This window comes from Neofelis nebulosa, chromosome 5 (assembly GCF_028018385.1).
Source record: "Neofelis nebulosa isolate mNeoNeb1 chromosome 5, mNeoNeb1.pri, whole genome shotgun sequence".
NCBI classification, from domain to species: Eukaryota; Metazoa; Chordata; class Mammalia; order Carnivora; family Felidae; genus Neofelis; species Neofelis nebulosa.
In genome coordinates this window covers 27,704,024-27,716,860 of record NC_080786.1, presented here as the reverse complement: position 1 = coordinate 27,716,860, position 12,837 = coordinate 27,704,024, and the positions used below count along the sequence as shown (strand labels likewise).

At 39.3% G+C, this 12,837-nt stretch overlaps 1 protein-coding gene across 1 annotated transcript in view; it reads left to right on the top strand.

Annotated features, from left to right (window-relative positions):
* The window catches only part of MRPL3 (mitochondrial ribosomal protein L3), a 52,317-nt gene that overhangs the window by 13,789 nt on the left and 25,691 nt on the right, over positions 1–12,837 (top strand). The window contains exons 5-6 of the mRNA XM_058729895.1: positions 4,662–4,761; positions 7,085–7,145. Coding sequence (XP_058585878.1) covers positions 4,662–4,761; positions 7,085–7,145 — 161 coding nt within the window. The remainder of the gene's footprint in view (positions 1–4,661; positions 4,762–7,084; positions 7,146–12,837) is intronic.

Below are 12,837 nucleotides of genomic sequence, written 5' to 3'. Positions count from 1 at the left end.
GACTGTTTTGCTTTTGCTGTTTTTGTAGCTTATTGTAAATAAAAACATAGTGTTTTTGAATAAGGAAGTTAAGTGGCCTTAAAAGTTGATCGAATCAATTCATCTTAGGAGCAGAGAAGCATTTTCATTGTGAGAGGGATAATTGCAAAGAATTTTGAAGAGGGAGACAAAAAAATGCAGCTTCATAGATGGGATTATCCGAGTGTGACATTGCTGTCAGTCTTTTAAATTGCCTTTTGAAATCATTTATTTGGAAGTCAAAAAAAAAAAAAAAAAAAAGCCTTGTGTTACACCAGTGCTGCTTTCAGCTCAACTTGAGCATTTGGTGTTTTTCACAAACAATACCTAATTAGTTTTATGATATTTTGATTTTTAAAAGAAAAAAAAGTATTCAATTTTACTGAAATTAAAAGATAATCAAGAAGTATGTTATGTATTATCTTTTATGTCTCAGTCTGTAGTTACTTAGGTCAAGATGTTTATCTTTATTTTGTGTTGCTGAAAAGTAAAAGATTTTTCTTAGAAGCTCCCTCGCATACTTAGAAGCTATTAATAAAATGCTTTTTAAATCATCAGGTAGAATATGTGAATGTCAAATAAATTTGAAATCTATTCTAAAATGTAATAAATCTAAATCTGAACATCAGTAAAATAATTGCAAGGAGCCACATTTTTATTCTTTTTTTTTTTTTTTAGCATTTACTTTTGAGACAGAGAGAGACAGAGCATGAACGGGGGGAGGGTCAGAGAAAGAGGGAGACACAGAATCAGAAGCAGGCTCCAGGTTCTGAGCTGTCAGCACAGAGCCCGACCCGGGGCTCGAACTCACGGAGGACCGCGAGATCACGACCTGAGCCGAAGTCAGATGCTTAACCGACTGAGCCACCCAGGCGCCCCAAGGAGCCACATTTTTAAATGAGAACTTATGTGTTTGCTTTTGTTGCGAATGAAGTGTGTATGGTGATGAAAAGTAGGGGACTTGATAAGTGTGTTGTTGAATATGAGTGTTGGATTTGAGCATGTGGGAGGTGAAACTATAAAGAATGACTGGGATGAACTTATGTCATCATTCTTTTGGAGGAAAGGAGGAAAGGATAGCTTCTTGAGGGAACACTGAAGTACAGAACAATCTTTTGTAGGCATCCAAAGCAGGGCTTCTCAGCATCTGTTGGATGGTTCCACTAGAGGGCTCCAGGGTTTGTGGGCTGACCCAAAAATTAACATTCTATACTTATGGGCCAGTGCCACCAAATTTCATGTCTATCAAAGGCAACCTTCTCAGTGTTACAGGGTGGCCCTAACAGTCCACATTTTAAACTGAAATCAAGGAACTGCAGTTTGCTGCATATTCACATATTCTACAATTAAGTCTGGCTGTGCAGATACTCCATTGGATTGGGTGTGCAGTGATGCTTGATTATCCGTACATCATCAGCATCCTCTTGAGTTGGCTAGGGTTTTTCAGTTGCTGCTGTGCTTGCTTTTTTTTTTTTTTTTTTTTTTTTTTCAACGTTTTTTATTTATTTTTGGGACAGAGAGAGACATAGCATGAACGGGGGAGGGGCAGAGAGAGAGGGAGACACAGAATCGGAAACAGGCTCCAGGCTCTGAGCCATCAGCCCAGAGCCTGACGCGGGGCTCGAACTCACGGACCGCGAGATCGTGACCTGGCTGAAGTCGGACGCTTAACCGACTGCGCCACCCAGGCGCCCCTGTGCTTGCTTTTTTAATTACAAAATTACTCTTGGTTTGGTTTCATAATATAGTTTCCTGAAGATTTGCTCATCCTCAGAATAAGCTGTAATGTTTATTTTAGGCCTGCAATTTTTTAAATAACTAGACTCAAAGATAGCATTGTAAACACAGTAATATCGTGTGCCAAGAACTGATGCAGCAGCAAGCGTGGAAAGGTGGGGTGACTTGGAGAGACAAACCAGGACTTCATGTCTAGATGGATGTCTGTCCTCCATCTCTTGTGTCTTCACCATTCATTTAGCTTACTTCTGCAGTGTCTGACGTGGCCACTGTGCTTAGCTCTAAAGTTACAGATACAGGTGAATAAAACGGCTCGCCACCCATGTGCTCCAGCAGACAGGCAAACATTCACTGGTAAATGTAAGGTAACATGAATAATAATTGAGATGTATGCAAGGTCTAGAGATAACAGACAAGGAAGTAGTCTGCTCTGGCAAGGCGGCCCAGGCAGGAATCTAGACAGGAAATATCACTGGAGCTGGGACTAGACATATATTTAACAGATTTTTAACATGCTTTGGAGGTACAGAGGTGGAGAAGAATTACAGGCCAAGGGACTGGCGTAAGCAGACATAGGTAAGCATACATAGAGTACTATGGCTTGTTGGGCTGCAGGTGTTTCTTTTGTGATGAGAGAGGAAGTTGAAGGGGAGAGAGCATCAGGAAGATAGATACGCCTGTGTTGGTTATAGGCACATGAAAGAGGTACTCTTCACACCAGAAAATGTAAAGTGGTACAACTCTTTTGGTAAGTCTTCCAGCAATCTATATCGAGAGTCTTAAGAATTAAAAAAAAGACCCAGGACATCATTTTAAGGAAATGAGGTATCCATGAAGTTTTCCATTCAAAGATATTTTTTATTCAAGGATATTTACAGTAGCAGAAAAAAGGGCAAGGGTGAAGGGAAAAACAGGCAGCAGGACCTACCAGGAGCTGGGGATGTAGCAGCAACTAAAGTTTCTGTTCTCAAAGCTTCATTTTGGTGGGCTTGGGGGTGAAACAGGGAGGCTGTAGCATAGAAGATAAACAATAAAAAATGGCTATAGAAGTGCTTCTAAGACTAATAAAGTAGGTTGAGAGGATTGTGAGTGACAGAAAGTGGTGCTATTTTAGACAGAATAATCAGGAAAGGTAAGTTAATATTTGGATAGAGGCCTGAATAAATTGAGGGAGCAAGGCCTGGAAAAAATCTGGCAGGAAAGCATTTCAGGCAGGGGGGACAGTATGTGCAAAGTACCTGAGGCCATTGTTTAATGTGTTCTTGGACTGGTTAGGAGGAATGCATTGTACCTGAAGCAAGGTGGCCAGGAGGAGAGTAGTAGATGAGGACAGAATGTACAGAACCTTGTAAACCATGTTAAGGATTTAGGATTGATTCTGCATGAGGTGGAAACCATTGTGGAGACATGAGTTAGCTTGAGTTTTAAAAGGGTCATGCCAGCCTGTGACTGGAGAACAAAGCATGGAGCCAGGAGTGTGGAAGTTTGGAGACCGACTAGGAGGCTATGGAAATAATCCGGGAAAAAGATGGTGGATTGGGGTGCGGGTGAGGAGTAGTTGATGTGGGCTGTATTTTTTTCTCTTTTGTTTGAGAGAGAGAGCGTGAGCAGGGGAGGGGCAGAGGGAGAGAGAGAATCCCAAGCAGTCTCCACACTGTGACAGTGAGGAGGCTGTCATAGGGATTAATCCCAGGACCTGTGAGATCATGACCTGAGCTGAAGTCAAGAGTCAGACCCTTAACCGACTCAGCCACCCAGGCACACGTGGACTGTATTTTTAGAGTCTACAGGAACTGCTGATCAGTGGGACATGGGACGTGAGAAAGAAAAGAGTCAAAGGTAATCACAAGATTCTGGGTCCAAACAACACAAGTATGGAGTTGCCCTTTGTTGAGATTTGGAAGATCAGAGGAAAGCAGGCTTCTGGGGGGAAGTTGAGTTCAATTTTAGACATGTCAGATTTGAGTTGCTGTATGACATCAAAGTGAGATCGTGAGTTGGCATTTGGATGAATGAATTTGCAGTTCAGAATAGAATTTGCAATTGAAGTTAGAAATGTGGGGTTTTTAGCGTGTGAAAGAACAGAGAGTGACAGCCTCAAGGAGAAAGTGGTCACCTGTGCCAAGCATTGCTGATAGAGCCAGTAAGATGAGTATTGACTGGTGTGTTTGACCACATGGAGATGGTTGGTGACCTTGACAAGCGCTTTGCATTGAGTATTAGGGGCTGCAAGTATCTAATTAAAGTGGGTTTGAGAGAATGGGAAGATAGAACGTAGATTCAGCAAAAGTCTTTCAAGGAGCATTGTAAGGGGGAATGGAAAGATTAGCTAAAGGAAGCTGTGTGGTCAAGAGAAAGTTTTGGGTTTTTTGTTTTTTGTGTTTTAAAGTTGTTTTTTTTTTTAATTTATTTTGAGAGAGTACGCATGCACACACAAGGAGGGGCAGAGAGAGGGGGAGAGAGAGAATCCCAGGCAGGCTTCATGCTGTCAGCACAGTGCCTGACGTAGGGCTCGATCCCATGGACTATGAGATCATGACCTGAGCCAAAATCAAGAGTTGGACGCTTAACCCACCGAGCCACCCAGGTGCCTTAGGATTAGGTTTCTTGATACTTACAGTCTCCAGTCAGAATTCACATATGATCACAAGTCTTTCTTTTCCTACAGAAGAAAAGTCTTTCACCATTTAGTGTATATGAGCTCCACCATGCACATGGTGGATCCTTGGTGTAATGGATTATAGATAAAAATCCTACCTCCCCAAATAAGAGGAATGTGGTGCTCTTTGTTCATTAGGGGAACAGTGTGCTCTTAATGATTTGTTGATAACTTGGTTTAGATCTCTGTGTATTGAACTCCACCTTTAGTATTAATGAGTTACTTATGTGTACTGCTTTTCCTCTAGAAATCTCCATCTCTATTGGAATTTTACCAAGAACTTGGATTGCCGCCAAAACAGAAAGTTAAAATCTTTCGTGTAACAGATAATGCTGTGATTAAACCAGGTAATCTGAGGTTGGGGAGAGGAGGGAGGCAAAAATACCCAGATACGTGGTTTAATGTTAGCCCTTTTGATAAAGTTGAATCCACGATACAAAGCCCCAAACATTTATTTTTAAATACAAAATGGCATCTAATTTAATCACTGGGGACAAACAAGCCATTTTCTTTTTTGACTAGAAAGAACTGTAGAGAACTCTTTGTTTTCCATTAAAGAGGGAGGAGCGCTTTTGTTTTTAACTTGTACAGAGAGTTTTACATTTGGAAGAGTCACTCCAAATAAATACACTAACTTTTATTTATTTTTATTTTTTATTTTTTTAAATACACTAACTTTTAAAATGTGAAGTTCACTCGGTGTAGGGTGGCATTTTAGTAAGTGAGGAATACCTAGACCCCCGTTGAGATAGAAGAATTTGAGAAAATATGAAACAGTAGAGTGACTGACCATAGCACCTCGATCCTTACTTAAAAATTCCAAAGTATTTTACTTTACCAAATGTCAAAAATTACAGTTTGGCAATGTGTTTATGTCGGTTTATGTAGTTAACAACATTTTGACATCTTTGAACTTCAGAAAAGCTCCCTCATGTCTTGAACTTGAGTTCTAACAATTAGTCAGAGGGTGTCTTGAGATTTAATACTTTAATATCTGAACTGAATTTCATGAAGTAGAATACAATTTCAATAGGCCTTATTAATTGGAATGACAGAGGATCAGCCTTGATATAAGCTAGAATTAAAAGTGTTTTTTGAAGTGCAAGTTTTATAGTTTAAAGCTAAAGTGAATGGAATTAAGGGAACAAATGTAAAAATTAAGTCCATATTAACTTCTGTTGTAGCTCAAACCATTTGAAATTGTTTTTGTGGTGAAAAGTGGTCATGTATCAACAGTTCAAGTCATTCAACCTCCTAGAAATTCAGTCAGTTTTAATCTCCCCTATGTTTTCTTAGTTCAATGTTTTTCTCTGCCCATACAAATCTAGGTTAAGTCCTTCATTAAAGGATACTACCCCTCTGAAATCCCATAGAATCTTACTCCCTGTTTTAAACGAGCCAAAAATAGCATTCAATTATATTCCCTATTACATTGATTATGGCTTTTTTTGTTTTGTTTTGTTTTGTTTTTTTAAAAAATTTTTTTTTCAACGTTTTTTATTTATTTTTGGGACAGAGAGAGACAGAGCATGAACGGGGGAGGGGCAGAGAGAGAGGGAGACACAGAATCGGAAGCAGGCTCCAGGCTCCGAGCCATCAGCCCAGAGCCTGATGCGGGGCTCGAACTCACGGACCGCGAGATCGTGACCTGGCTGAAGTCGGACGCTTAACCGACTGCGCCACCCAGGCGCCCCTTTTTGTTTTGTTTTTAAGAAAAATGTCTCTTATTTGATGATGTTAATGTTGATTCTTCACCTATATAATAAATTCTTGAGGTCAGGAACCGTGTCTTATACTTCTGTATTTCTAACTGTACATATGGTAAATGTGCAGTATTTGCAGATTGTCAAATTAAATAGTTCTCATAGTGTTAACTTTAAATTGATGCAAACAAAATGTTGTGCAGGACTTTCACTTACAAAATTCCTTTAAATAACACATTTTTCTGGTGTATTTTAAGTAAGACTCCATTTACATACAACTAGACTTGGAAATGTTAGTATATAAAACTAGGGGTATCAATAATAGCAATTTTTCAGTATTCTAAATGATCCAGGCATGCTAGAATAACTATATTTTATGGATACAGTGACCATTCTTCCAAAAATAGATATGTATGGGCTATATATGGATATCACACATCCAGTGTACAATGAACCTGGGTTCAAACACTTAAGTTCCTACTTTCAGATAACTTATCTCTAATGGTTAAAAAAGATTTGATCCAGCCAGAACTTTTTTTTGAGTCATTCTTTTATTTTTATTTTCGTTATATGAAATAGGAAAAATATCTTAAGTCACTATATTGTTATTTACCAAAGCAACAAAAAATCATCAAACCCATGTATTTACCAGTAAGAATACAGTGTCTGTCATGTGAATTACCCATTTCAACCAGTACCACGTTGGCCTCTGTGAAGGCACAAGCCCATCCGCCAGCCGTGATCTGTTGGCCCAACATTCTGGGGCACATTGTTCTTCAGCCCATGGACAGTCGATTAAAACATGTTTGATGAACAATTTTAATTATTGATGTTTCTAATAATTATAATTGCAGAAGAGAATCTTCTACTTTTTTGGAAACCTGATAGGCTTTCTAGATGTGGTTTATGTTCAGTGACGTTGTTCTGGGCCGACATTTCATATATTGCTTGTTTTCTTTTCATAAAGGCACTCCTCTTTATGCTGCTCACTTTCGCCCTGGACAGTATGTGGATGTCACAGCCAAAACGTAGGTCCGCTTAACAGGTTCTTTTCCTTTTGTTCTTCTCATATTAAAAAATAACAGAGCAAGTGAAAGTATAGTCTTTCAAGTCAATGAGTAAAGATTAAGTAACCATTATTCTCATTCGTAATTCTATAATGTTACTGATTGTACTGGATTTTAAATTGCACTGAATTAGTTGTATGTGAAGAGTTCACATCAACTTACAGGTTTTAAACTGAGACGCATGCTTCTGGAAATGAGACTGAAAGAAAGGTCACATTACTCAGGTTCTTTGTGGGTTGGGCCCGCTTCTATTTTTAAGACCAAAGGCTACCTGCTGTTTGATGGTGAAATATAAATGAACAGTGCTATGCAGTTCTTTTGAGATTGTGTCATCTAGTAATTGGTGGTTCTTTCCAACTCTAGGAGATGGTTAAATTAGAAACATTACAAACATTTTATATGGTTTGTGATGGTTGTTTTGCTTAAGGTTCCCCTAGGGTAACTATAAAACATTTTGTTAACTGTGTTAAAATAAAAGCCTATCAAAAGCTGGAAGAAGTAGTATTACACCTTAGGCCTCTAGCAGTGTGGGGTTATCTCTCAGTGCTGGACAAGTGAGACTTCTTCCATAAAAACAGAATATTTTTTTATCCTTAAACAAGGGCTTAATTTGGCAGAAATCAACCCTTATTTGTCGCACTAACAGAAAAATGCTGACTTTGAGTCATTTTCAGGCTGGGCAGTGGTATTTCTGGTACTGTACTTTTTTCATATCTTACTGTCAGATGACTTAAGATAAGTTCGGTACTGGCAGGATGATCTCCAGGAAACATTTAGCTCTTACAGAAGCAGCAATTCAAAATTTGGTTAAGGTTACTTCACTATGGAATGAAGTAACTGAGCCCCCGTCTATGTTTGTGTAGAAATTGTTCAGTATATGTTAGTAGAATCCACCTGACCTAGGCTAAACTAAACTCCAAATATCAGCTCTTGGCTCTTCTTGTTTCTTGTTCTGTCACCACAGATGATAATTTTACTTCTTTTGTGTGCCTTTTTTGTCATTTGAAAAATGGGTCTGGGAACCGTTTGAAAATTAACGGTGGTCCACAGGTGCTCTGGAACAGTCTGACAATCACAGTGACTGAGCCAAAGAGCTTTTAAGCAAGGAAACCAGATGAGTGCCAGCATCAGTTTCCTTAATGCAGTCAGATGCACTTTATTTCCACTCAGGTAAGAGCCATAGCAAACAGCTCTTACCTTTGATTAGCTATTTAGAAATGGAGTCCAGATAGATGGACAATACAGTGGGTCCTCTTTTTAGAGAGATTATGGACTTCTCCCCCTTTTTTTCCTGCATCCTGATTGTTGCAGACTCATTCCTACTTACTGAGGCCTCTAAAATTACTTGGCAACTTTCTTTATTCTGTCTTTCCTTGTCAAGAACTCAGAATATTGGAGCTGTAAAACTTTCGTTACCTGGGGAGATGTGTGTGTCGTGAATCAGATGATTTTCCTTTTTAATTTCTGAGTTGATTATTACATATAATAAAGTACCTCAGTAATTTTGTTAATATACACACAGCTGATAGTGCATGAATTCCGTTACCTAGTTTACCGAATATATGAGCTATTCTGAGAAGTCCTACAAAGTCAGAGGCCTTTGTTAGCAGGTGCCTTGTGCTGGGATTTGTGACTAGCTTGGACTAAAGCCAGCTTTTCAGGTGGCTGTGTTCAGCAAATGCTTTCATTTCATATGCTGCTGTCAGGTTTCATTGGCTTCTTAAAAGTTAGTTTTAAAACTTCATCCTTTTTATTATGAGTATAAAATGAAAAGGAAACAGTTTTAATATCATGTACCTAGAAAACTGTAAATCCTTGTGCCAGTCTCAAGACTAGATGGCTGATAAGAGCCGGGGGGAACAACTAGCCCTGGGATTTAAAGTAGTTGCCGTTCAACTCTGGAGAAGGGAGGACCTTCATTTGAGAAGATCTCACTGTTGTGTGTGCTGCAGTCCAGGATTCTGTTTGACTTTTCACCAGGTAACTGGCAAGAGTTACCCCACACAAGTGTGCACTTTAGTCTCGTGGGCGTGTCTTTATGTCGTATTACTTCAGATGTGATGAAATAAGACTTCCGCTTTTTGCTGAATATTTCCAGTGACTCTTGTAGCTAGCATGTTATTATGGCCTCAAGATGCTTCTGAGTGTTTGTAAATTAGTGGGACTCTGTCCTTCTCACGAGGAGCCGTTTTGAATTCCTTCCAGGGGCAGCATTGGATCCTCAGCTGCATGCAGTCCTGGTGGCTGCTGCCTCTCCCTTTTGCCCTTGACAGATAATGGAGGACACACACACGCATCTGCTCGCTTTTCTTTTTCCTTTTTAAATCCTGTCTCCTTTTCCTGATGCTTCTCAGTTTACGGAGTTGAAGTTCTTTACAGCCAATGAGAATGTTCTTCTCCTTGTTGACTATAAATGGAACCATCATCTTTTGGGAATAGATTACGAGTACTCTCAGTCCCTTACTATGTCTTGCTTGTGGCGAGAGATTTGCTTCTTTGTCCTCCATTTCCAGCCCCTGTTTTAAATGTTTTGATATGTCTGGACCCCCTTTTCTTGATTATTAATCCTGTTAGAAAAAAATCGTACAGTGACACAGGTCACACGATGAAGGATATGGATTTACAGGCAGGGGCAGTGGTTGTCACACTTGAGTAGGTTTCAGAATCTGCAGGAGGGCTTGTTAAACACAGATTACAGGACACCCCACCCTCCAGGCCACCCCCCCCCCACAGTTCTTTTTTGGTAGGTCTGGGGTAGTACCTGAGAATTTGCATTTCTAACAAGCGCCTACTGAAGTAGATGCTACTAGTCCAGGGACCACACTTTAAGAAACACTTGACTAGAGAACAGTCAAGGGCTCACCAGTGGAACCACATTCCCTTCCTACTCCTTCACCCAGCTTGGAATCCTAATCCTTTCCTCTTCCTAAGTCTGTATTCAAATTTAACACATAAACATCTGTTTTACAGCAAGCAAATTTAATCGATCCAGTTTTGAGTAACAGTGTCAATAAAAGTAGGCCTATTTATAACTCACATTTTAGTTAACATAAAACTGAAAATTGGTCTCTTTAGTAATTAATGGTCTTCATCATCTTCTTTCCATTAGAAAAGAAAAATCTGAAATTAATCTCATAGAAAATCTTCATTTTTCTCACATTGTAATATTTATATTTAATTGTTAAATCTGTACTTATATTTTGAGTATTTAAATTTTTTTTACTTTAAACCTTCAATTTTAATTGCTTGACTAAACATAGTTTAGGAATAACTAAGAAAATTTGGGGCGCCTAGGTGGCTTGGGCATCCAGTTCTTGATATCAGCTCAGGCATTTATCTCAGGGTTGTGAGTTCAGGCCCCTCATTGGGCTCCCTGCGGGGCATGAAGCCTACTTTACAAAAAAACTAAAATTAAATTAAATTTGAAAAGAGGGTTCAGTTGGTTGAGCACCTGATTTATGCTCAGGTCATGATCCCAGGGTAATGGGATTGAGCCCTACATTGGGCTCTCTGCTGAGCATGGAGTCTGCTTAAGATTCTCTCTCTCTCTTTTCTCTCCCTTTCTCTCTCTCTCTCTCTCTCTCTCTCTCTCTCTCCCTCCCTCCCTCCCTCCCTCCTTCTCCCTCCACCCCCTGCTCCCTCCCACCCCTCTACCCTCCTCACACTGTTGATTGATAGATAGATAGATAGATAGATAGATAGATAGATAAGAAAATTTAAAACAAAATACTACCTAAAATAAGAGAATACAATGTTAATAGAAACTACTTCAAGGATGAAATCGTCTGCATTTTTTTTAAGTGACCAGTGACCAACAGTAGTAACTTCTTCTTGAAGACTTTCTTAAATTTTTAAATGTTTCTCAGTTAATAATTGCATTGGAAAATCTGCTTGCATTGAAAGATACATTGTATTTATCTGTGCCAAATTTGGGTATGATTCTCTGTATAAATAAGTATTTACTAGCGTCACTTTGGAATATGAGGTAAATACATACTTTCCAGAGTTCATTTTAATTTTTACTTTTATACCAGAAATCATTTTTCGTCCAGAGGGCTTGAGAATCTAAATTTAATTTAAATTAATAGGAAAGGTTTTTACATCTAATATATAAAACCATTGTAGCAGGGGCGCCTGGGTGGCTCAGTCAGTTAAGTGTGTGACTTTGGCTCAGATCCTGATTTCACGGTTCGTGAGTTCAAGCCCAGCGTCGGGCTCTGTGCTGACAGCTCAGAGCCTGAAGCCTGCTTCAGATTCTGTGTCTCCCTCTCTCTCTGCCCCTCCCCCACTCACACTCTGCCTGTCTGGCTCTCTCTCTCTCACAAATAAACATTAAAAAAAATTTTTTTAAACCATTCTAGCAGAATAATTTTTCAGTTTCATTATCCTGTTTACAGCTATGCTGTTAAAAGCCCTGTCTTTGAAATATGACAGTTTTATGTAATTCATTCTAAATAAAAATTTAAGACTAGCATGTACAGTGATGTGTTCCTCACGCCCTGCCCTAGCATCTTTTAAAGTTTATATCCCTGTTCTATAATGGCAATTACATTCCAGTGTAACTTCTAATAGATGTTCTCCCTTTCTTTCACTCTCAGCTTTGAGAAGGAAATGGCTATGAATAAACAGTAGGTGAGATGAGAGTGACTGTTGATTCTGTCCTCAACATAGGATGCTTAGCCCACTGTTTTCTGGGTGAATCCTAATGGTGCTTGTCATATTTTATAGGGTTTTTTTTAAAGGAAAGAAATTAGACAAGAATGAAAGAATAAACAAAAATAAAACTGTAAAAATGCACTCTACATTGTAGGGAAAAGCGGTTAGGTCTTGTCTGAAAGGACTGGAAGGACACCGATGGTGCTGATACCTCTATGACGTGGGCGTGATGCCCTTTCCTGCCAAGTGTTTTATTAAGCTTTATTATTATTTTTAATGTTTATTTTTGAGTGAGAGAGAGTCAGAGCATGAGCAGGGGAGGGGCAGAGAGAGGGGAGACACAGAATCCAAAGCAGGCTCCAGGCTCCGAGCTGTCAGCACAGAGCCCGACACGGGGCTTGAAACCACAAACCGTGAGATCATGACCTGAGCCGAAGTCGGCTGCTTAACCGACTGAGCCACCCAGGTGCCCCGCCAGGTGGATTCTTAAAAGAGCAAAGACTCTTTGGCCTCTATGCCCAGTCCTGCATACTGTCAGAAGGGTGCCTGTATCCTGGCAGAAACCTTCCCCACTAGTCCTTTATTCTTCTTTCTAGCGGATGCTTGCTCTGAACTCTAGGAGGAGAAAACAAGGCATGTGCTGCCTTCAGGATACAATTGCTGTTTAGCCCTGTACATTTTCAATTTTAATTCATTTTTAGTAAGTTACTTTACTATTATTCAAAGCAGTACATTTTTAAGCATAGTAATGAAACAGTTTCAAAATGAGTGATTAAACTATAGAAGAAAATAACCTCTATAAAAACTAATCCTTCTTAAATCGGAGTGAATGTGTGTTTCAAGATAAAGGAGAGTTTGGTGGGTAGTGTTTTGGGGTTATATCTTGTTGTTTTGTTGCTTTAAAAATTTGTATAGTAGTCATCTATTATCGCCTCACTTTTAACTATACGAAATAGCATTTTTTACTCAAAATCAGCAAAAGTAAGGCCTAATGAGA